Below are 26,394 nucleotides of genomic sequence, written 5' to 3'. Positions count from 1 at the left end.
AAGTGGTCGAAAAAAGTATTCATGAAAAACAAAATCAATACAACTTTTCTCAAAAAACCAACTCAAGAGCTCTTTTGTCTTGATTTTAAGAACGATTCTTCTTGAATAAGTAAGAAGACGAATTCTCAAATTATTAAAAAAGACAATTTTAGGAAATACAAAAACAATACTACTTTTCACAAAAAACAAACTCAAGAGCTCTTTTGTCTTGATTTTGAGAACGATTCTTCTTGAATAAAAAAGAAGACGAATTCTCAAATTATTAAAAAAGACAATTTTAGGAAATACAAAAACAATACTACTTTTCCCAAAAAACAAACTCAAGAGCTCTTTTGTCTTAATTTTGAGAACGATTCTTCTTGAATAAGTAAGAAGACGAATTCTCAAATTATTAAAAAAGACAATTTTAGGAAATACAAAAACAATACTACTTTTCACAAAAAACAAACTCAAGAGCTCTTTTGTCTTGATTTTGAGAACGATTCTTCTTGAATAAGTAAGAAGACGAATTCTCAAATTATTAAAAAAGACAATTTTAGGAAATACAAAAACAATACTACTTTTCACAAAAAACAAACTCAAGAGCTCTTTTGTCTTGATTTTGAGAACGATTCTTCTTGAATAAGTAAGAAGACGAATTCTCAAATTAATAAAAAAGACAATTTTAGGAAAGGTGATATAGGACTAAAAAGCTTAACAAGTTTTTGAAAGACACTCCAGTTTCGGTGGCATATTTCCCACTGTGTAGGTGGTCTCCTCATCTATTTATATTTGTCTTCATGTGTGACCATGACGCATGGCACTTTATTCTCCCATTTTCGCTGTCGTCGCGTCAAGTCCAATGGCTTTCTTCCGCTTGATAAGATACGAAGACAGTCTACGGTTACGGGAAAGGCGGGTTCTACGTACTGGTAACCCATATAAATATAGACGAGCGTAATTTAATAACGAGGCTAGATAATTACCAGCTTTGCCATTATTTATAGTTAACACTCGTAGAAGATATAATGGGAATGCATGCACTAGCTTGGGAAATGTTTAATGAGTGATTTGGCAAGATTATGGGATGCCAGAGAATTTGGAATGCCAACTAATTGGTTGAGATGCCGCGAGATGGGAATGCCAGTGATTTCTAGGTGGGTTTATTGAAATACCGCAAGTACACAAATTACGGAAATGATTTCAGCTGCTATTTTCGAAAAATAATGTTCAATTTTAGAACTTTACTCAGCAGTGTGAAATGCTCTTACAATTTTAGGTAATAACATGTGCCCAATCAGTTTTATTAAGCCTGATAAAGAACTTTGATTTCAACAGAGGATGTATGTGTATTTATAGCACTATTAAAGAGTTATCCATCATTTGTTATTATCTTGCTGCCATTGTAGTCATACTTTAAAAGCAAATCTTATTTCTAACATCGAAAGGATTATAAGATAATTGGTTTAATATGCTTGTGGCCAAGAATTTGGTCTGCCAAAAGAAGGCAAAAAGCAGCAACAAGTTGCGAAAAAATGACAAACTGTGAGTAGGAAGCAGCCACATAGAAGACTATATAGCAGGGATGGGTTGGCAAATAGAAAAACCCACACCAGTGGCGCACTTGTGTTGTTCTGTTGCCAAAAAAGAAAATCGGAAAAGTGTAGAAAATGTGCTAAACGACAACAGGGAAAATAATTTCATTCGCGTACAAAAACAAGCCGCAAAATGAGCGACAAGATAGAAAAAGAGCGGAGCATACAAATTGCTCTGCAATTTATTTTTATACGAAACGAAACAGACAAACGCCAATACAAATAGCAGTGTGTATATATATATGCAGCTGAGGTTTGCCCCCCCATATATGTTTGTGCCTGTGTTTGTTTATTTATAGATACGTTGGCGAGAGAGTCGATCGGGCATTTCTCTCAGTGCGGCAGTTATCAGCCGAAAGCACATTTATAACCACAAAGGAACACACATACGCCCCATTGGCAAAAGGCAGAAACGGTCGAAACGGCCGAAACGGCAGCGAAAACAGCTCAAATCAAATAATGTGGGGCCAGGCCAAAACAGTTTGAGGCAAAACGCTCGCTCGCGATGACACAATAGCAAAATAGTGGCGCTGGCGAAGGAATTTTGCGCTAATATCAAGCATACGCAACGTGGTGCGCGGCCGACCAGCTATAAATAAAGAATCGTTCTTTTGTGCCATTTTTTAAGTGCGCAAAACCAAATCATTTCGAAAATCGTGCCATAAGTGAAGTGAAGTTAATACGCAAAATGTTGAGTGATGTTTAATTATAAATAGATGCCATTAAGTATTGTGAAAAAATAAAAAAAAAAAACAAAGTTATAAACAGCAAACACCAAGGAATACGTTTAATCAAAGTTCTGTGGAAAGTTTGGTGCAACCAGCAGCTGCACAACGGGTCAGCGTTTGAGGGAAATCGGCGTTAAGCGACGCAGCAATATGATCTACATAGATGATTCAGAGCCGGAAGGTGGTAAGTCTACAAATGGCTGCAAAATGCGAAAAACTCAGATAACAGTCAACGCTGCGTATGCGTGTTGTGTATCACCGGTGATAAGGGTGTCGTTTTCGATTCGTTATCTATACTGAAATACAGCCCTGATAAATGTAATTATTGTTTTTTCCTTGCCAAAGATTAAACCAATAACTCTTTCCATTGCCTTTCTCTGAAAATCCCACCAAAGCCAAATTGCAAATAGACAAATCAAATCAACACAAATCTATGGCTTAGCAGCTGTTTTCGACCCTCTTCTTTTCCCTTTTGGCCATTGAAGTTATCAGCAGTTAACTACGCTTTAATAAAGGGCCAAAACAATAAACATTTTCGGCCCATGATACTGATGCCGATGCAAAACATTAACTTTTATGCACAGATAAAAAACAAGCGAATGGATCTGGCGAAATCAAGCTGTGAATGGTGGAAACAAATGCTTAAACGATTTAGAGCCGCATCCCGGGGGCAGTGGGCTTTTAAAAATACATGAATTTCAATAAAATACGGCCATGACGGTTGCAAGTGCGGAAAAGTGGGGGCGTGCCCGAAAAAACAGAAAAAAAAAACAAAAAAGGGGCCCAGATAAGGCGCACTGTGATCAGGAAACATTTGCGACGCCGTTTCCATTGTCAGAAACAATAAATTTCAGGCATAAAACAAAAGAGGGCCAAATACTATATATATAAATTCCCTTTTTTCCGCATTAAAGCTGAAATGAAAGCCATAAGGAAGGGCAGACGATGAGGGATAAATGTCACACCCGATGAGCGTTGGAAAACTGTGGTAACTGTATCCACAGTGGTTTAGGCAGCCAAAGACAAAAACCCCGGCTTTCAAAGGGAAAAGGAAGTGTCAAGTAGTTGGGCCAGCCGGAAATGGGTTTGGGGGGCGAAATCCTCGTAGCATGAAAAATGTCGAGCGTCGGGCAATTCCAAAAATGAAAAGAACCCGGAACGGGAAAACAGAAAAAGCTTCGACAAGAACACGCGTAACACGAGGAGACAGGGGGGAAAAGCCCCCACAGAGTCTCCTGATTTAGTGCCATCCAATCCGCAGGCAAAAAAGGGTTTCAAGTCTCGTTTTGCCAGCCTGTTTGCCCAGGCACTTTCCTACCAAATTGGCAAATAACAACAAACGGAAATACTTGTGTCTACCTGTGGCAAAGGTGGCAACCTGACCGATTGGCCAACCTTTTTTGTACGAGTATCTTGAGTTTGTCTCAGCTGAATTATGTGCTAATGGCGCATAAGCTGATTTCTCAATTTCCTTTACCCAGTTTGTCTGGCCAATTAAGGAAAAATCTTTTGGGGGAAAAAAAGACACTTTAACCGGAGAGGAAATGAAAAAATCATTTGCAACGGAAATTGCCAAACCGCAGGGAAAACCAAACACTGGGTTTTTATAAAAAATATTTTTATGTTTTTCTACGCGTTGTTTACATAAAATAAATCAAACAAGCAGTTCCCATTATATATTTTAAATGTAGTTCGTTTTTATACATATTTCAGCTCATATTGTTTGTTCTGAAGGCAGCGAAAGCACGCCGATATTGTGTAAATATTTAAACAAGAAATCTGCATAAAAATGCTGGCCATCGCCTGATTGTGGCGTCATTAGATGAAGGAAATATACATTTTTCTGTATAAAGAACAATATTGCTGCATACAGTGAAGATATAGGTAGAAGAAATGAAAAATATATTTATATTGATAAAAAATGGGATATATTCGTTTTAAACTTATTCTTTTTATATATTTTTCAGTTTTATTAAAGTGTCTGTTTAATATTTTTAATATGAGGTTTATTTCGCTAATGTCTTTAAAGGATTTATAATGGCTAATTAAATTTTATGTAGTATTCCTTTTTGCATAAACAAATCACAAACGTGTTTCTGAAATGCTTAAATATGACATTAATGAGACGTTCATTGTAGGGAGGACTCTCGGTGGGTGGAAATCATTTCTCATTTCTTTTTTACGCCGCTGCTAACCGAAAATATTCAAAAATAAATTTGTATTTCGCTTTGGATTTTTCGTACTGCGCTGCCAAGGTGAATGTAAACCCGAAAGAATCTCTCACTGGCCGTCTTGAAAGTTACTCGTGAATCCGTCCGATTTTCCCCCAGAGAGACGGACATCTACGTATATATAGATCTAGTTGCTTATATATAATTGAGATAAATTTATTTTACGTCGCATTTCATGTTGAAGGTCGTTCGTTGATATTCACTTCAGTTGACGTTGCGAATTCCTCGACTCTGCCTCATCGCGGGGTCTCTGTACTCTACTCTCTTACACTCGGAATTTTCAATGGGATTTGGCCAGAATTTGATCATTTATCTGGTTGTCAAGTAATTATGTAAATATTTCACGTTTCCTGATTTCTTCTGCCCCAGCTATATCTTACAGATACTTTGTTCAACATAATGTTTCGCTGTGCTCTTGGCCTGTTACCAAAATATCAGAATTTATGTTTGCTCGCCTGAAAGGGAATATTTATTAACCCTTCGAAGAAGCGAAGCCGAATTAAAAGACATTTAATTTGCATATATCTGGGGACTATAACAGTTTATAGAATATTTAATACAGTCCCAAGGCATTTCGGCAAAAATAGGCGAACCGATTGCGAAAAGGGAGTAGCTTAAAATGTATTTTGTTTTGGAGACCATGTCCGAAATCCATTTTTGTGCCCGCCTCTTGCCTGCAATGTTGTTTAAATTTTTAATGCCAAAGTATCTCCGGCAGTTTGCCTGGGGCCCAGCTGCAGGTGGAATGGCAGTATTAAAAATGCAGACAGGGGCGTAGAGTGCATATATGCATGGACGTACGAGTTTGTCTGATTATAACGCATACGCCATGTGGTGCAGATGCAAGAATGGCTGTTTGCCGTTCGGCAATGCCGCATGCTAAACAAATTAAAATTGCAATTTAATGTATTGGCAGACAGACAGCCAGGAAGCCCTGTTAAGATTGCATTTGCCAAATGCAAAACCAAACAAACAAACAACAGGCGAATGAAGGGGGCTATCTGCTTGTTGCAACTCAATTTGCATGTAGACACTTCGCGCCCCAAAATGACAAACGGAAATTTCCATAATGCCAAACAGTTTCGCCCCAGAACGGAACCACAATCGAAAACAAACCCGAATGCCGAATTCCAACTGCAAATGTTATTCGGGCTAAGGACCCTGCTTGCATCCACAACCAGCGAAAATAATCAGAATTATGTAAATACTCTCTCGGTGCCCCCAAAAATCGTATGTTTTTATTTATTAGCAACCTTGCATTCCGCCTTTGCATGTCATGCAGGTCATTTCATTTGCATTCCACGTAGTCAACATCATTTTCGTTTTGTAATTTCCCATGTTGCTGATTTATGGGGCGCAACTGCATTCCACTAGGACGTTCATTATATACAGCAAACTCGTCACAATATCTCATATCCCCGGCTAATCAAATGTTGGAAATCATTTTATTGCGTATGCGTATCATGGCTCTTTAGTTTTCGTCATGTTTTCACAATGTTACGGAATAACGCTGGATGATTTTCATACTTAATTGACGACCAGCTACTGGTATTTAAAACGCTATAGCTCGCAAAATCCCATCCAATATCCGCGTATCTGCCAGTAATCGCCTTTATGTGGCCAAACAGATCGTTAATTCAGAGCGCTTTTCCCATTCCGACAGAAATTAAATTAAAGGCCATAAACTGTAACGGCCAAGAGTAATGCGCTGGTTAGCTGCAACCGAGATACAGATACTCCATCTGCAAGTACGAGTATCTTTAGCCGCCCTGGAACCCATGTACTGATGAGGCACTTTGCAAGCTGTCTTGTCAATCGGCATCCTTTGGGGAGTGACTGAAATGCAATTGCAACTTGTCTCAGCCCTTTGCTAGGATAATTTGTGTATGAGGTTGAGGTTAAATAATGTTCTAGATGTTCTAGCTTAAAGCATCAAGTTAAATCAAATATTACATGTTTTAACAAATGTTTCATTAAAAATTTTACATTTTCGTAAACTCAAAATAGAATCATAGGGAATATTATTACTTCAGTCATATCAAACAGCTCTTGTGTTTTTAGTTATCTTATCTGAAATTAAGTTATTAAGGACAAGCTAAATACTCACGTGAAAGGTTTGTCTTTGTTTAAAATAGGTACTTCCCCAATAAAACTATCTTAATATTCCGTTTTAATCCTTTCATGGCCATGTGACACAACTGCTAATAAACAACTCTCGTGTTTTTAGTTATCTTATCTGAAATTAAGTTATTAAGGACAAGCTAAGTACTCACGTGAAAGGATTGTCTTTGTTTAAAATAGGTACTTCCCCAATAAAACTATCTTAATATTCCATTTTAATCCTTTCATGGCCATATGACACTTGCTAATAAACAACTCTCGTGTTTTTAGTTATCTTATCTGAAATTAAGTTAAGGACAAGGAAAATACTCACGTGAAAGGTGTGTCTTTGTTTAAAATAGGTACTTCCCCCAATAAAACTATCTTATTATTCCATTTTAATCCTTTCATGGCCATATGACACTTGCTAATAATTCGAATAAGAGATTTGTTTCATTTATAAAAGTCATGGCCACCCAGAGAAATAAAGGTAATTTATATAATAAAACTTAACATATATTTTACAGATATGCCACAGATTTCCTTTGAAATTTGTTTATAAATTGAGACAGTAAAAGTCGAGAAAGTGTCATACCCCTAAGAAAAGTCCAGTTGGCAGAGAAATCTGAAGCACTTTATCGCTAGTTTAAACCATAAAAATGGTACTTTAATCGACTGCCGGACACGTCATTGGCTGCCGGTCACTGAATATTTGAGGACTTGCAGCGAGCGTATTGTATAAATAACCTCAACACCATTAAATTGTCAAACGTGCCACAGAGGGTGTCTATCTTTCCCTGCATTTCCCCGTGCATCTGTGTGCGTGTTTGTGGGTGCTGGTGTGAGTGTGGGTGTTTGAGTGTGTGGGCTGTGCCCACGTAGCTAGCAAGTGCAAACTTTATTTAGAGATGTCAAACTGTCGCTCAGCCAGGACACAGATACAAGTGCAGATACAACTGCAGATACAGATACATTGTACAGGGGCAGGTCCGTTGCCTATGCAGTTCTACGTGTCAGCACATCGAGGATGTGCAAAAAAGGGTACACAGAGAAAAAAATGGATATCAATTAAAGATCAAGCTACAAGATACTGGCAAATTATCAGATATATGTATACCTGGGCATTTATCCCTTACTTACTTACCCATTCACTTATATTATTTTTCGTACCTTTGAAATAGCAACATTTTTGAATCAAAAGTTTTGAAATCAAGTTTATACGTCAACGATTTCTCACTCAAATTGGAATATTTCCAACCTAAAAAACATTTGAGTTACTTGCTAAGGGAAATCGTCTTTAAAAAATTGTGAATCTAAAGAATTCGCGTTTACGTAAAGGTCAATGCTGGAAAGTCATTTATGATATAGCAATTAATATCCAGTTGATTTTCTCTCAGTGCACAAGTGAGGAGTCCGCGATGGACAGTCGGGCAGTAAATAAAGCGTTAAATTTTAACAAATTGTTGGCAGGAGCGCGTGCGAACATGCACCATGTGGCCGTCATTGAATCGATGACCTTTCAATTACCTCGCTGCTCATCCCGATTCCGATCCCGCCCGGTTCCGATCCAAACCGACCCGATTCGCACTAAAAACCTGCATCTTGATTAATTGTTTTGTTTGTTGCGCGTTAATTGATTTATCTTGCTGATGCCGCAACTAATTCACAGAGCTGGCAAATTATTTATCGGCAGGCACACGCCCCCCTTATAAAGTTATATATTGTATTTTCAGACATTTGTAAGCGGCACTTCCGCTTCCGGTCGGCATGGCGGCATTTTTAGACCGCCTGTGCACTCTGCAATTTACAGTTGTTATTCAATTATGCCCCCAAACAAATGCCATTCGATTTGAGTGCAAATATGTGTTCGCACACTGCTCGGCGCATCTATATCTGCAATTCGCCCCTTGGGTTTTTCGAAGCAGCCGCCGACTTCGCTCTCCGTCTTTGATTTATGCGACCATTGGCCTACACACACTGGCAGCCAGAAAAAAAAATATATAGAAGATATATCTATGGCTGTGCAAATATACATATATCTCATACAATGGCTGGCTCTTCCCGTTTCTTGCAATTCATTTGTTTTGGCAGCTGTTTTGGCCAAGTTTTAAAGTATTTGCGGCTAAGGGATTACATTTGCATGGCATGCACTCTGTATATTCCTTAAATTCAACGCGAATTTCCAAACATTTTTGAAATTCCCCGCGGAAAACTGGAACCCCAGCTGCTGCAAGTGACAGCGGCGTTGGCTTTTGTGTTGCACTCGTAAATTAATACACTTTGAACGCCGTGCCATCGAGAGCTGATAATTAACTAAGCACTAGTCGCTCACTAACCGCCATCAGCATCGGCCATGGATAGCCAGTCCATTGACAAAATTTCCTGGATTTTACGGTAACGACTGCAGGTGATGCCGTGCACCCGCCGATCCACAATTTTCACCTGCCGCGAAAAGGCCATATCTGGTTTATGACAGCGGGGGGAATTGTTATAGTATCCGGTCGGTATATATTATTTTTGACGATCTTCGATGTACCTAAAATATACATTGTTGGTTGAGTATCTAGTGGAAAGTATCTACATAAAATAGATATAAGTTACAAAATAGGTTTAGTGGATAGTGAAGGTTTGAACCATCCATTTGGTAGTCACGAAGTACATAGAGAAAATTCTGACGTTCTTATCTGAGTTGAAAAGGTTCTTAAAAATAGAACGACATTTTTAAGTTGAAAATGTTTTTACTTTGCTCGATTCTAGTTGAATTGGCGGTATTTATGTACATTGTATATCTCAACAAATAAAATATTAGTTCAGTCAGTAGTTTTTAGTTTTTAACTTTTCTCTTCTCACCATTTCGATCTCATATTGAGAGCATTGATACCAAAATGTACTTACACGGTTTTTAAGAACGAATGTTCTTAATTCAAGAACAATGTTTCTGGATATTTTTCTCTGTGCAAGTACTTGAAGAAAAACACTAAAATGTTTATTGTATTTAACATCCTAAGTAAAAGAGCAAACGTTTTTTAGCTTAGCTCAACAATATCCACAACTCAATTTTAATAGCTCTTAATATTTTATTTCAAAATATATTTACATGTAAAGTGTTAAATGAATTTAATAATAATAAAGATAGTATCAATAAATTTTAATAAATTAATTTATAGATTTTAGTTATAGACTTTATACTTAAGTATAGATAGAAGTAACAAATATTTTAATTTTTTTTTTGTTTTAAGAATTGGATCACCTAGTATTTTGGCCACAAGTGTGCTTGCCCCAATCAGGAGGCAAATTCAAAATGGCACAGGAGCAGGAACAGGGGCAGCCAGTCATTTATGGGCGCTGGCACGAGGTGTCTGCGGTTGCCTCACGTCGCTCATTAAATTAATTAAACGCCGAGCTGCGGCTGCCAGCGAATATGCATCGGCTTCTTTTCCTATCTGAGACATTCGCACAGCTTAGCAATCTAACAGTTTTGAATTTTCATCGCGCGGCCCGCTCTTTTGATGCCATTTCGCTGCAGACTGGTTAGAAAGTTTTAATGAGTTCATTGCGGTGTGCATCGTTAGTCTGGCTTGAAATTGTTTTGCATTTAGAAGCGGCTGTTGCTGCAGCATTTCCCTGATTTTCCCCGATTTCCCCAGTTGCACCAGCTTCTGATGACAGGGCAGAAAAAAAAGGCAGAAAGGCAACTTCTACTCCAGGACTGTGTTTATCTTTGCCGTAGTCTGCATTGGTCTCCCTGCCATGTCCTTTGGCCCATTGTTGAACTTCGGAATTGCCTTGAAATTGCTGTGCTCACATCGATCAATTAGCAGGCATTTTATGTGGGGACAGCAGTTTTCGGTAAAGGGGCACTTTTAAATTTAGCACTGCTGCAGTGCCCTTAAAGCATTTTCTCGCCGCTCAACTTTCGGTGATTAAAACGAAAACAGAATGGAAAATTCCTCGAATGGCGTCGTTGATTATAAGCGCGAAAAGCTCACCCATACAGCCGAGCGGAGATTATGTGTGTGTGCCCACAAAAGCCGGCGTAATGAATGTGTAAAGGGATAGCCAAAGAGGGTGGGTATAAAAAAGGGGAAAACCCCTCGGAAAACCCCTCGGAAAACCTCTCGAAAAAGCGCCACAAAGCGGTTCAAGAAGTGCCAGTGGGTAGCATCGTCACACGCGGCGTATGTGTAATGTTCGAGGCGACCAATATTTTGGAATAACTCGCTTGGTTCTCAGCTCGCAAATGACTAAATTAAATGCGAAATAAGCTGAAATGAAAATTCCAATTGGATGAGACTGGTAATAGGATAAAAAAGGGAGAACGACACATGCATACAAATTTCTAATGCTAATTTCATTGTCACAAAGCTGCTGAGAAGCAGAGAAAATTAAATGAAATAAAATAAAATTGCATCACCAGGCAAATTGGCAGCGCGAAGGAGCCAAAAGTGACATCCCATTTCGTCAGAGACTTTGGCATAAATTTTGAATGGCAATTGCCCAATTAAAGTGAGCCGCAAAAGTGTGCAGCACAAAGTGGAAATTCGCGCGAGTGAAAGCAGGGGAAAATGTGGAAATCCTTTGCACTGCATTAGAGCGGAGAGCTTAACGGCGGCCAAGATACGCTCAAGGTCCCCGCACAGCCACACACACCCACACTGATTATTACTTTTCATTTTTCCGTAACGATTTTCATTTTTCCCCCGCTTTTCGCACATGCAAAAAGAAAAAAGAAATGGAAAAATAACAGGAGGCACTGGGCGTTGTCGCAGCGGATTTACGCTTGGCGTGCAGGAAAAAAATGATGAAGATGAATTGCCGTTGTTGAGATACTGCCGAAACATTCGATATAGATATGCACGAGGATTAATATGAATACTGTATGTATATGTGCATAATATGTAGGCATAATAAATGGATACATGGTATTGATTTGTCCCCTGTCATCTGTTTTCAATCGTTTGTTTAAAAGAACAACCAAGTGGGTTTAAATCCGCCAGTTTCACTTGTCATTTATCATTTATTGAATTCGTTAGCGGCGAACATTTAGCGAATCTAACGTGTCCATTCGATTGAGAGAAATAAATTGTGTGGCAGAGTGTCTAATCAGATAGGAACTGACAAGGATCATTGGGTTAGGGATTTTTAAATAAAGGTTACGAACAACACCCCTTAAAACCTTTGTGCATAGAAAATCAAGGGATTCTTCTTCTTTCAAAATAATATTAAATAAACAAACTGATATTTTAATATTCTAGTATAATAGGAACTGACAAGGATCATTGGGTTCGGGACTTTTAAGTAAAGGTTTAGAACTTTTACTTACAGATACATCTTTAACAGCTATTCAGGCGTGTTCTTAAAATCTTTTTGCATAGGAAATCAAAGGATAATTTTTTTTTCAAAATAATAATAAATAAACAAAGCGATATTTTAATATTCTAGTATACTAGGGACTGATAAGGATCATTGGGTTCGGGATTTTTAAATAAAGGTACGGAACTTTTATCTATGGATATATCTTTAACAGCTATTCAGGCGTGTATTTAAAACCTTTATGCATAAGTAGTCAAAAGATTATTATTTTTTCCAAATAATAATAAATAAACGAACTGATATTTTAATATTCTAGTATAATAGGGACTGACAAGGATCATTGGGTTCGTGATTTTTAAATAAAGGTTAAGAACTTTTACTTACAGATGTATCGTTAACAGCTACTCAGGCGTGTTCTTAAAACCTTCATTCATAAGAAATCAAAGGATAGTTCTTTTTTCAAAGTAATAACAAATAAACAAAGTAGTAATTTACTGTACAAGTTTAATGGTATTTTAAAATCACACACCAGATCTTCACTAATCTTTCACAGCCTGCATATGCCTTTCGGATTAGCCGTTGCATTATAGCCAGGCTGACAATAAGTGTGAATACTCTTTATCCCCTCATTTTCCTTTGCATTTATGCATGACCATTTGATAAAGACGATGTGTGGGCCTGTGTAGGGGAAGTCCCTGTAATAACCAATTTGAAATGGCACCGTAGTCACAGACGAGGCAAAGTTCTGGCATTTTTTAATTCAGCCACCACACACTTTCAGCCAGGCTCTGCCATTCCATTCCGATCCCATTCCATTCCCATTCCTTCCACGGTATTTCCCAGGCACTTAGGCTGATTAAAATGCACAGACATCCCACAGCATCGTCATCAGCAGCAACAATAACCAGGAAAATACCTACCTGCACATTTGCAACTGTTTTCGCCATCGACGTCATCAACTATGGAAAACTCGCAGCCTGGCTGAAAATGAAAAGAAAATCTACCATAGAACGTAACCAGCTCTGAATCAAAATCAAAGTTTGATAAATAACACATTTATTTCAATTTAATTTTAGGGCAAACTAAATTGTATTATATTTCTAGCAAAATTAAAAGATTAATTGTTTGTTCTGAATAGTTTTAATTGAAATATATTTATGTGGAGATCTCAAATTACATGACTTTCCTAATGAGAAGCAATGTTTTCTTTGTAGCCAAATTAAAATCCCATGTTTGGTGCAGCAAAACTTTGCATTTAATATCAAATTTTCTTTGAATAATAATCATTTAATGTGAAATAACACTGATAAGCTCTTTAAAGGGCAACTGAAATCATGGCTGTGTTAAAATCAAGTTAAAGGCTTAAAGTTACTGGGTAAAAAGCAACATTTGCCTATGCAGAAGACAAAAGTTGAGTTCAAAGTTCGTCGTGGTGAGTCTAAAATCCTCTTTGCTCTGAATTAAGCAAGTGATTTAACTCGGCAAACAAACAGCATAATGCCGGGCTTCCTGGCAGCATAAAGTGTATTACTTATAGTATATGCATTTCACCGTCTGGCCTTGCCATTAAATGCTCGGCATACTTGTGCGGATTGCTTTGGTCGCGTAAAAAAGTGTTATTAAAAGCGAATATAAACAATGAGGAAGTGCCTACAAGACTCTCAGGATTGCGTAACTTTGGTTTATACATACATATATTAAAATGCCGACGTCTGGCTTCTGGTTTTTTTTTCCCAGCTCTTCCTTTTGTGGCCACGTAATGTGTGGCACATTGACATCCATCGTTTGATGTGCAACAGTTTTCATTTGTTTTTTGCTGTGGATACAACACATTTTCCACTGCTAAACTCACGTGCCCTTAAATTGTGTTATTAAAAAAAATTTCATTAAGCACATTACACAATTTTTATGACAACGACAAATTGCAGCATCAAATCGATAAGCGGAAAAGTCGGGGGAAAACATTTTCCTCTTCCGCCGCGAACTGGGTTCGCTTGGATTTTATTTTTTAATCTGAAAGTCAAGGCAATCCTGGCAACAGTTGCCAAAATGAGCAGGGGCCGGGTTATCCTGCCAGATCCTTGACGACCCAAGGAGCAAAGGCAAATCAAAGAAAAATTTGCTGATTTTCATATCAGAAAAAATTGCCATCGTTGGCACAAAAAATCGTTCTCCATTTGCATCAGCCGCTCCAATGCCCCACTCTATTGAATGGGATGTGCAAATATAGTATAGTATCTGCGACTCCCGCCCAACCATTTTTATTGATATTGTGCATAAATTAGCTTTATAAAGTTTTTCGAATTGAATTTGCAACGAGTTGCACTTTTGAACGCAACCCACACATTGACCCGAGTGGGCGAAAGAGACGGGAGATAGGGAGTGAAAGAGAGAGGGATTGAGATGAATATAGACATCGAAAAAAAGTACTTCAGAATAAGTGATGTCTGACACGGAACTCAAACTTCAGACGAAAGCTATTTAACAACCAAAAGAGATGATAAGTGAAAGATGATTATTATCCATTGGATAACTATTGGCAGACAAAGGAAAATTATAAGTAGCTGATAAAAGCAATTATCGGAATAAGCTTCTTGCATTAAAGAAATGATTATAAAGATTATAAGTTGCTGGGAAGTATTTTTGTTTGTAGTATCTTCCTTATAAATTATTCATAAATATTATTTTTGTTTGTAGTATCTTTTTAATACATTATTCGTTATCTTTCTAAATCACCTGAAATATTATATGTACATAAAACAAGTAAATACCAACAAAAGCGCATAAACAGTTAAAAAACCAGGCAAACAACTAAATAAAAAGGTGCATCCATAAGTACATTGTACATATATATTCAAATCAGATTACTCCGTGCATCAATATTTTTATCCCCCGCTTCCCTGCCAACGAACCGTGTATTATATCCACATCTTGCAGCTTAATGGAACTGAAATTGATTTACGAAAACACTTCAAACGGCTCAAGTCCAATTTCGATTGCATTTGGTTTGTGCATTGGGGTCGTCAACCCACCACCCACCAACCACCAACCACCGCCCCTCGCAGCCACGCCCACCGTCTAGCCGGCGTAAAGCATATGGGCATATCCCGACCCCTTAACCCCTTAACCCCCTACCGCCCAAGTCACTGGGTTTCCTCTTTGGATAAGCGGTGCAGTGCAAATGCCAAGCAGAGTCGATATAAATTCATTTATTCATGAGCTCGAACCAGGAAATGAATGGGAGCTACCTGCCGCCCACTCACATGCATTTGTGAGTATGAATATGAGTACACCCAACAAAAAATGCGGGTCCTCAATGGGTTATTATCTTGTTATACTCACCTTTGAACAGTTTTTATATGTGAGGTATCGATGGTACCAAGGATTCATAAGTTATACATGTTTTTTAAAGTCAGGTGAAAGTTTCCTATTAATAATAATATAATAGTGTTCCGTTTTATTTAAAGTCAGGTGAAAGTTTCCTATTAATAATAATATAATAATGTTCCGTATAGATAAGACAATCAATCATACATTTTCGAATAATCTTAAAACCTTCTGACCTTTAAAAATGTTTCGCTATAGAAATACAAACAAACAGAACATGAAAGTATTAAAAATCATCTGTAAGTCTCATATTTTTTTCTTTAAAAGTCTCTTACATAACTATATACTTTTAATTTTAAAAGGGACTGTGAGTGAACGTTTGTTATCCAAATTTTTAAAAATCAGTTGAAAGATATTTCTTAATAATATAATGATGTTCCCTATAGGTACCACAATTTGCAAAGTATTAGTTTAAAAAATATAACTTTACAGAACTTAAAAGTATTAAAAATCATCTGTAGGTCTCATATTTTTTCTTCAAAAGTCTCTTACATAACTATATTTTTTCAAGTTTAAAAGGCACTGTGAGTGAACGTTTGTGCATAATGTATGCCCGTCTGCGCTCAAGCTGAAATTATATGAGCGATGGAATATCTCGAATCTCGTCGCCTGTTTTCGATTCCACTCTTGTGTCTTTTGAATTATGAGTTATGGGGCAGCCGAGAAGTTGGCAACTTTTAAGCAGAACGTCCACTCAATGGAGGGCCCCATCTTGAATTTTATTCTCTAATGCAAGTGTTTGGGCGCTCTTGCCGAAACTTAAATTGTGCGCATTATTGGCAGAGTGCACTCAACTGCACTCACACATGCACTCACTCACTCAGACGCTGCATGAATTTGCGCCAAAAACCGTTTAAACAAGATATGGCCAAGAAGGGGGCGTGGCCAAAAGGGAGGCGTCAAGACTCGGCAGTCGCAGCAAATGCATGCCCACGTATGTATATACATATATGTATGTACAAGTGCCTCGCTGCACACAAATAGCAAAGAAAACGCTCTCACAGCCACCATTTCTATTCACAGTAGACGCTCAACTTTCACTTTGAATTTGCCAAGTTTGTGCCACTCCCACACACACCACCCCTCCCCCTCTTTCCATTCGGAAAAGTCTTTTCCTTTGCTTCGCCTTTGATTTTAAAGATTTATCGTGTTTTCCGTAGCATACTTATGTGCGCCATTTACATATTAATGGGACAGCTGCCACGCAGATGACATCAATTCATAGGCGCCTGCTAACAACTTAACCCCCTAAATGCCACCGTTAAGTGCAGCTGGAAAAAGTCAAGAAAATGTTGTACTAGAAACGAGGAAATGTATATCCTTGTATCTGTTCAGATTTAAAATATTTAAATTTTGGAGACAATGGAAATGTTTTTTTTATTTTTTAAAAAGCTCACTACATTTTGTATGTAATTTTAAAAGGAGTACTTCATTTTTCTAATTTATAGGACAAATACTTTTTGAGTTCACTTCTAAAGCAGCTGAAAAAATTACCATAAAATAAATTTTTTGTATGATTTTAACTTTGCTTATAATATTATCTTTGAATTTTATTAATAATTAATTATTTAAAAACAATTAAATTAGTTAATGATTTTAAAAATACCTACTGTAACTAGTATATTATTATCTTTAAGGTAGTTGCACCCCATTGACCCTCAATGGGTTAATTCCACAGACTGACTTACCCAGCTTTTACCCTGAACTTTTGGCAGATTATCAATAATTCCAATTGCAAATTTTCGAAAGCAACTGTTTCCATGCCTGCCACAAAATCTCTGGGGATTATTGTGGTCGAATGTCAAGTTGAAACTCTTTGTGCGTAATGGTGAAAAACATGAAAAATATGAAAAATATGAAAAACCGAGCAGAGTTTTGGCGACCACACGCAGACCCTTAGGAAACCCAACATCCACATCCACATCCACATCCACATCCCATATTTGTCACAATATTCCCACTCGTCACTGTTGTTGTCCCCATTTCATATCGTTGCGTTGCACAAATTCAATTGAATCAAGTCATTTTTATTTGTTTGCCAACTCGTAGACATGCAACAACACACAATGGGCGACGAGAGCTACAACGAATCAAACTCTGAAAAGGGTTTCCTCTGAATACAACGGACCAACTTGTGTGCAATATGTCCTGCGAAATATGTGACAAGCACAAACTGTTGTTGAGCAGTCGGTGGAGGACCTGGGTCCCTAATAGCCGATATTAAATGCACTCCGAACTGGGCCCTGGACAATGGAAATGATTGAAATGCCATATTGCCATATTGCCGAAGGAGCACTCTCAACCATGTTGGCCAGTGTAGCCTGGGGAGGGCACTTGTTATTCTTTATTTCTGTGTCCAGGAACAGGAAATCTAATCAAATCACACAGCTGAGGTCTTAATCGGAACGAAAAATTTTCAACTGTATAGCCCACCTATTTCTTGTCAATTTATGGCAGTCCTGTGATATGCTGATAAGGGAGTGCATTGGAATTAGGGACTGATGAAATGGCAAAATGAAGCCAAGTACACTTGGCATTCAAGAAGTACTGAGTGGTGTACATGTGTTTGTTTAGATATCAGTGCACCGATGAGTGTACCGAAAAATATATCTATACTTTCTGAAATAAAAACAATAAGGTAAACAAGGCCTACCTTGAAAAATTGGATAGATCCTTCCAAGCCCTTTAACAAAATGATAAGATAATGATAAATGATTCACAAAGTGATTAATGATTTTTAAGAGAGATATTATATTAGGAACCGCTTGTCAAAGTAAAATAATAACCCATATATGTAGGTACTCCACCACAAAAAGAGGGGGCAATACCAATTTAATGAAGAAAATGAAAAATACCTGTTCCATTTTTCAATTACAAAACCATTTTATAGTCTTAACTTAACACCTTCCATTTCCTCTAATTTTACAGTTCTGGAACCGGCGTTTCCTATGCGCGATGTGACCATAAATCGCAACGTGGATGCCCATAAACTTTACGATGTGCTGGGCGAGGTGGGACGGTGAGTATTCCCAGGGCCCTGATCGCCGTAACCCCCTTTATGAGAAAAATCAAAATTTAATCAATACTTTCCCCCCTGTAGCGGAAAATTCGGAACGGTTTACAAGTGCAGGGACAAGGCGAATGACCTTCAGCTGGCGGCCAAGTTTGTACCGATCCCAAAACGCGAGGACAAGCGGAATGTGGAGCGGGAGGTGGAGATTATGAATTCATTGCAGCATCACCTCATTATACAATTGTACGCGGCATACGAATATCAGAAAATGATGTGCGTCGTCCTGGAACTGTAAGGAAGATCTCAAGAGCCCCTATAAATGAATGTGTTGATTTTGCTTGTCCCTGTCTCGTGGGTGTGACTCCCTTTCCATATTTCTCTATGTATCTTTTATATATGCATGTATTTTTAGGGTGGTTTGAGTTTGGGGACCAAAAGTTATAGGCTTAGAGTGGAAGCTATGAAAATCATAGTTATATTAAAGTTAAAAATCTGTTTTCAAGTTCTAAAATAAAAAAATGTATTTACGATTAAAGTTATCATAGTTTAAAGTAAAAAAAAATTTTTTTTTTATATATAGTATAACCCCTATAAATAATTTTTGGTCCTTAACTTCGGCTCACCCTAGTAAATACTTCTGTAGCCCTCTGTTCCACTATCCGTTAAGTTTGTTGTCCCCTGTGTTGTTTGCCACATTGTTGCTGGGTATGGGGACACAATATCTTGCAATCAGTGGGAATGTGCATAAAATGCGATTTACACGTACGCACATTATCGTAAACTAGTAAACTTTTCTGCCACACCCGAACACAAAAGAAAAACCACTCACACAAAGTCAGAAAGAAAAACCTTAAGCAACAGGTTTTCCCTTTGCACACACAGCAGCAAGCATTTATAGAAATTTACAACGGCTTTTATTTGACTCGCGAAAGTTTTTCGCAGCCTCTTTGCTCGCAAATGAATGCTGTGACATGGGTTAAGGTTCTAATGGGCCATAAAAACGATTGAGGCAGGTGTCTTGGGCCCACTGATTAGTCGACGGCCTTGACCCACATTCGCCGCCCAGTGGGTAAAACAATGGGAAGACGAAACAATTCCGTTTTCATAGACCCAAAGACAAAGCCCCCGAAAGACTTTGTCAACTTAAATTAATTTCCAACAAAACAGGGAAACTGCAGTTTGGACAACTTGTGCTGTTGTTCTTGCCGCTCGTGTTGTTCTTGTCGTTTTCCCCCCAAGAAAAGTTAATTGTTGACTGGCATAGTTCTCTCTGGCATATTCATAACAGAATGTTCAACTATGGACAACATATTTTCCTGTTTTCCGAAGGAGAACAAAATTCCTCGACGCACTTTTGCACTGAGATGAGCTGCAAGGAAAATTGTTTAACCATCCTGCCTTTCAAGTATATTAAGTTTCCATCGACGAAAAGCCAGTCAAAGAAAGTTAACTGAAATGGCAAACTCAAACAAAGTGTTAGTGTTTTAACTGGATTTAAATGGCACAGCCATCATTTGGCCATAAATAGTTAAACACTTTGGCAATTGTTCTGCACATGCCATACAAAATGAAACTCTTTGGGCTAAAAGCTTCATTGGATTTTCTTAATTGAGAGTATTTACCTTTTGGTCTTTTTACCAAACACATTTTAATAAAACACAGTTTAAAGCGAATCTCATTTGGATAATGCATTTTCATAGGCAACTATTAAAGTTAAAAGAACTCATATCAAATTCAGTTTGATGGCAACGTCATTTTCCCAATTAGAAAATATATTTAAGCCACCAGAATAGTAAAATTTGTTTTTCATTAAATTCATAAAATATACTTTTCGAAATCTATACAAACAAATACCTGAAAACATTATATTTAATCCTTTAAAATATTTATGGGTGTATATATCTTAGAATGATTTAACTATAGTATATGGATTATTATTCCAGCATTTAAATCTCAATAGTAAAGTAAATTTGATACACCAGAATTGTACTAAATTCATTAAAGAACATTTAAAAATCTATACAAACAAATACTTAGGTACATTATATTAAAACCTTTAAAATATATATTTGTATATATTTTAGAATGCGTTAAGAATTGGTTGTGCATTGTTATTAAAGCATTTAGATCCCAAAAAGAAAGTACATTTAATCTACCAGAATAATACAATTTGGTTTTCCTCAAAACTTAGGTACTTTATATCTTAATCTTTATGAAATTTCTGTGTGTATATTTTTTAGAACATGTTAAGTATTAGGTATGGATTCATTTTAGAGTATTAGAGTGAACTCTAATGGGAAAACCATATCTCTAATTTGATAGCCGACAGTGTTAAAACTAGATAACAATATCCCATTTCAAATGTGAAATGCACAAAGATCCACATGCAATTTTAATTTACTCGATTCGGGGTGAAGTGCATCAACTAACAACCCCAAAAAAACAGAGAAAAACTAATGCATTGCGGCTTTTCTCCTATTTTTTCGACATTTTTCATGAGCATCTGATGGGGGGAATGGATTGCGAGGTGATTTTGTGTTGTGTTGTCGACACTCGAGGCAAATCTCGGATGACATTCATCCGAGTGTCTGAACATAATTCCCTCCGATTCCGATTCCAATTCCAATCGGCATGCTGTTAGTTGATGTCCGTCACTCGAGCGGATGGATGTTCATGGATTATCTGATTTTCGTGTTCTGGCCGGGCAATCGGTACTCTTGTAAATAACATAACTAGTTTAAAGTGGGTTGTTTGTCAGGTAAGGTAACTAAAACGAAGCTAAAACCTTTGGTTAACGAGGAGGAGACACTAATTGAAAGGCGATAACTCTGCTAATGGTTTCTCTGCTTGGTTTTGCATGATTTGTTTGGTGTTATTTCTATGTTAATGGCATTGCTGTTTGTTATGCTATATTTTTCAGGTTTCTTATATAGTGAATATTATTTTTTCACAGCATTGAAGGTGGTGAGCTTTTTGATCGAGTGGTGGACGATGAGTTCGTCCTCACCGAAAGGGTCTGCCGGGTCTTCATTCGCCAGGTGTGTGAGGCCATGGCCTTTATCCATGGCAATGGCATAGTCCATCTGGATCTGAAGCCCGAAAACATTCTAGTGCTCACACAAAAGGGCAATCGCATTAAGATCATTGACTTTGGACTAGCACGTAAATTTGATCCAGATAAGCGTCTCAGGGTAAGCATTTCTAGATATAATCTATTTGAAATACAATTAATAATTTAATATTCACCAATATATTAGGTTCTCTTCGGCACACCGGAGTTTGTGGCGCCAGAAGTGGTTAACTTCGACTGTATATCCTATGGAACAGATATGTGGAGTGTCGGCGTTATATGCTATGTGCTGTAAGTTCAATATGAAATCTAATTAACTTTACCCCAAGGAAGTTGGCTTTACTACTCTTTAGATTCTAACCAACTCAATAATTTCGAACCATTTATGTTGCGGCCTGAGCAATTAGAAATTTAATCAAGACCCGCACTCATATCTTGAGGGTAGGTCCTTGGGAGAAAACCAATTAAAAGTGTGTACCAGCTAAAAATGTGATAATCAAAGGGGACGGTTGTGGCTGTATCTTCTCACACTCCTTGGCGAATTTAATTTAGTTAATTAAGTGTTGGTTTTTGTGTTTTTATTTATTCTACTTGCGCTGCTTTTACTTTTCATGTTTATTGACTCTCCCACACCTCGGAAATTCACATTATCCCCATATCACATGCGATGTGGTTGGAAACAGCATCTCAGGACTGTCGCCTTTCATGGGCGAGAACGACATTGAAACAATGTCAAATGTAACCATTGCGAAATACGATTTCGAGGATGAATGCTTTAATGGCATATCCCCCGAGTGTCTGGATTTCATAGCCAAGTTGCTGGCCAAGGACCTGAGGTGGGTTTTCCTGGGTCCTCCTCTAATTAGAGTCTGGTTGCTAACCCCCATCGTCCCCGGATTTCCATTTTCCCCCCAGCACCCGGATGACAGCCGCCGAGTGCATGAAGCACAAATGGCTCCAGCAGCGACCGTCTACCGCCGCCGCAGCCACGCCCATCACAAAGGCCGCCTCCATGGCCTCCAAGTCGCGCCTGAAGTCCGTGTCTCCGGTGACGGCTCCCTCGGAGTCCTCCGAGGACTCCTCGGCCACCATCGAGGACGAGGACGACGAGGAGGCGGAGTCGGAGGCGGGGCAGGCGAAGCAGGAGGAGCTCCAGCAGGACGAGGAGCTGGCCAAGCTCTGCAGCGCCGCCGATCTGGAGGTGAGTAATGGGAACAGCCGAGCTGTCAGGTAAACCAAGAAGCAAGGGGGTGTCATATTTCCAGAGATGTTGGTCTCAAGGTAACATGTTTCGTATTTAAAGAGAAGGGTATTTATTTCTATATTCATAGATAGATTCGATTTTAGTCATATAAATACCATTGGTTTATTTATTTATATATTGCTAACAATTAATTATAAACTAAATGCTAACAATGGGCATGAGCTATAGCAGCTATAGGCCTTCAGCTCTTCAGGTTTTATATCATCTCATTTTGTATTCTTTAGTGTACTTGAGTCTAGTTTATATGTTATATGATTAAAATAATATTGGTTACTTTTTAGACTTTCATTGGGAGTAACAATAAAATATAGAAAAGTTAAAAAAAAACGATCTTGAAGATTTGATTTTCATTATTAATAAAAACCGACTGAATAGTTTTTAGACCATAGATCAAAAATATAGTATCATTTTGTTATTAGATTAAAAAGATTGAGGCATGATGTTTAAATATATTATATGATGGGGATACCATATTATATATTATATCTTTTCCGGGGTGTTTAGACCTTTTCAAGATATATTTCCTAAGCCACTACCAAGCAGCTATGTTACCCTCCGCTTCCCTATTCCTTTCCAGAACAAGGAGCTGGATGCCACGAAGGACAACCTGAAGAACTTCATCGTGCGCTGGGAGACGCATCCGAACAGTCCGTACGTGTTCGACGTGGAGGGCAATGTGATTGCGCCGCTGGGCGAGAGCTACGCGCATACCCGGAGGCCCCACGGCCAGGACAGCCTCTCCTCCTCTAGAGGTGAGTACGGATCCCAGCGACAGCGCGACCGACACGCCCTCATCCATGGCAAATGAGGCATCCGCATCGCATCTCCGACTGCATCCTGCGACCGGATCGACTTTGTATATTACACGATTAACTTGTCAAACTAATTGTTGTTCGTAACTTGAATGTGGACCAAGCTGGCTAGCCCCCTCTCTGTCCACATCTCTTTTCCTTTTCTTTATCTATCTCTCTGTCTCTGTGTTAACCCCCAACTCTTTGGTAAAATCAATCCCACATTTCCGAAACGGGGGAGGACCAGCTTGCCAGCCAGAACTGTTGTTTATGTTTAAGTAACCCTAGCATTAAGCAATGTGCCTGGCATCCTTGTAGCGGATGACCAGCTCTATTAACCACTTTGACACTGTGATAATGACAGCCATTGACAAAAACTAAGAAAACTACTGAAAAAATATATCCAAAATATAATTCAAACTCCAGCACAATGATACTTCTCTGTAGTTTCTTCGAGGCGAGAAACCGAAATCCATTCCGCTCCTCCCCAATCCCACTTCCATTTCCGAATCCAAATCCCCCAGAATTACACCCATCCCCCAATTCAAGTCTAGATCGACACACATATGTACTCGTATAGCCACAGTTTCTGGTCTGCCAGCCAGGTAAGCCCAACATCCAGCTCAGAAAACCAATATCATCCTCAGAGAACGCAGTCAAATTCCAAAGTCAGTCTCATGTTCATTTGTGATTTGTCCGTCAGGGAGAATCGCTATATCGTATTAACCTTAAGGTGAAGTTTTAAATATCTATCTTAAATTGGAAGTAATAGGTATTCTATAAGGGGTAAATATAAAATTATCTTGACGAGGTCACTTGAAAATTACTTTTTCGAACCTTCATTTTGAACTTCCTTTCGATCTTTAGTACTGGGAAATCTTTCCGAAATTATTATTGAGAAATTTGCTTGGAGTATTATTATTTAGGAATTCAGAAATTTATTAAAACTGTTCGTTACAAAATGTATTATATTTTTGATCTGCAAACCAAAAAAAAAATATTTATAGATTTTTCAAGAACTTTACAGATTTTTTTAAAGTCAGTTTTTAAATAGATGTTGCTATGGATTAACAAATAGCCTGTTTCTGTAGAATATTATTAACCTTAACTCCATCTGTACATTTCTAAGTTCCCAAGAGCCACTTTACACAACTCTCTGAACTCATAGCATGATATTTCTGTGTGTAAATTACCATTTCATGTAAACTAACATGTCTCTAAACTACTTTCGGCAATAACCGCACAATCTCTATGTAGATAGGTAGATCTTTTGGCAAGTCTTTCTATAACTCTGATCCGTTTCCAGTTTGTTCGCCTTCGCCCTGCGAATCGATTGACACCATGACGGATGACGAACGAGGCGAGGATGCGGATCTGCCGGAGGAGGATGAAGTCCGCAGTGCGGGCTTCGAGAGTCCCCACTCGGTGGCCACGCCCATCAACGAATCCCGGGAGAAGCTGTTCCCCACGGTGGCCACCTCCAGTCCGGGCACGCCCACGCCGCAGCACCTGTTCAACGAGAACTTCGACGAGTTCTCCGGCAGCCAATCCACCGCCCAGCAGCAGAGGAGTATGAAGAGCTATCTGCACACCTTCGACCGCAGGAACTCGGATACCACCTACCTCCTGGGTCGTCGGAGTTCCGGGGAGCGTGTGAATCTGGCGGATGAGATCCGGAAGCTGTCCGATCACCTGCTGATGCTGGCCGAGATTAACACCAAGCTGGGGGATGCCAACAATAATGGCAGTAGTAGTAGTGGAGCAGTATCTAATCCTCCTGCTTCTGTTGCTCCTGCTGCTGCTCCTCCTCCAGCTGCTGCTGCTCCTCCAGCTACTGCTGCTCCTTCTGGCAGTACCTCTAGCAAAACATCCGAGATCAGCCAGGATGGCAATAGGTGGACCAGCAAAAGCACCTCCAGCAGCAGCTGGAATCGTCCCACAGCAAAGGGAGGACTCCTCAGCCAGGCCAGCAGCACTTCGCAGAGCCAAAGCAGCTACGATGATGGCCAAAGCAAGGCCAAGATCAGTTCGCTCTCCGTGAGACTCCAGCAGTCCATCGAGGAAACACCAAAGTTAAGCAATGGCAACAGCTCATCCAGCAAATCCCTGGTGCAATCCCAGCGCTCGTCCACGGTACAAACGATGAGCAGTTCCAATGCCAAGAGCATCACCAGTCAGCATGTACAAAGAACCAGCACCACCAGCTCCTCGAAGGTGTTCTCCAGCACCGCCAGCAGTACCGCCAGCACCAGCAACCAAATCTTCTCCAGCGCCAGCAATCCAATCTCCACCAGCTCCAGCCACGAATCGGCCAGCAGTCGTCGGGCCAAGTTCCGGATAAACCAAATGAGTCGGGATGTGCCCGTGGGACTGCCGGACACCCACCAAACCGTGAATCTGGAGGAGGCGGCCAACACCACCAAGGACTGCCTGCTGCATCTGCTGGAGAAGTACAACGAGACGCGCATCCGCAATCCCATGGGTCGTCACCAGAGCATCAGCGTAGATTGGCATGTCAGCGATAACCTGGAGTACCGCTCCATGAGCTCCATCAATGCCTTCTTCCAGCGGCACAACCCCAACGGCGGTGGCCACAACGTCCGGCACATCCAGGCCCAGCTGGAGGAGAAGGCGGCGGGGAAGTAGGTGACCAGCTCCGGAGTCCACTGTATATATCCGATATATATATATTTGTATGTAGAGAACAGATCAACTAAATGGAAAAAAGCGTCGAATGAAACAAATTAATATTTATGTACTTGATGTAAGCAATAAATCAAATTAAATTATTGAATAAAATGGAAAATATAAATTCGTCTTGTGGTTTTGGGTTTGGTAATAGGATACCAACACAGTTTTCAAGAGCTTCCCTTTAAACAGAAATCAACTAATCGTTTACTACCAACTAGAAAATCAAAAACAA

At 39.0% G+C, this 26,394-nt stretch overlaps 1 protein-coding gene across 1 annotated transcript; it reads left to right on the top strand.

Annotated features, from left to right (window-relative positions):
- The first annotated feature begins 1,966 nt into the window (after positions 1-1,966).
- Positions 1,967-26,283, top strand: LOC119549125 (myosin light chain kinase, smooth muscle). The gene is made up of 9 exons (XM_037856891.1): positions 1,967-2,486; positions 18,262-18,352; positions 18,434-18,637; positions 21,300-21,537; positions 21,604-21,707; positions 22,100-22,252; positions 22,332-22,617; positions 23,258-23,432; positions 24,778-26,283. Exons 1-9 carry the CDS (start codon positions 2,453-2,455, stop codon positions 26,115-26,117), a joined length of 2,625 nt encoding a protein of 874 aa, XP_037712819.1. The 5' UTR covers positions 1,967-2,452; the 3' UTR covers positions 26,118-26,283.
- The last annotated feature ends 111 nt before the right edge of the window (positions 26,284-26,394 follow it).

This window comes from Drosophila subpulchrella, chromosome 2R (genome assembly GCF_014743375.2).
Source record: "Drosophila subpulchrella strain 33 F10 #4 breed RU33 chromosome 2R, RU_Dsub_v1.1 Primary Assembly, whole genome shotgun sequence".
NCBI classification, from domain to species: domain Eukaryota; kingdom Metazoa; phylum Arthropoda; class Insecta; order Diptera; family Drosophilidae; genus Drosophila; species Drosophila subpulchrella.
This window is presented reverse-complemented; position numbering and strand designations above follow the sequence as displayed.

What these genes read in the sequence shown, in the direction of transcription:
- LOC119549125 (XM_037856891.1), top strand. Translation starts at nt 2,453, where the DNA reads ATGATCTACATAGATGATTCAGAGCCGGAAGGTG. An exon ending in ATCCAGATAAGCGTCTCAGG is followed by an intron (nt 21,538 to 21,603) that starts GTAAGCATTTCT and finishes CCAATATATTAG; the next exon opens with GTTCTCTTCGGCACACCGGA. An exon ending in TTGCTGGCCAAGGACCTGAG is followed by an intron (nt 22,253 to 22,331) that starts GTGGGTTTTCCT and finishes TTTTCCCCCCAG; the next exon opens with CACCCGGATGACAGCCGCCG.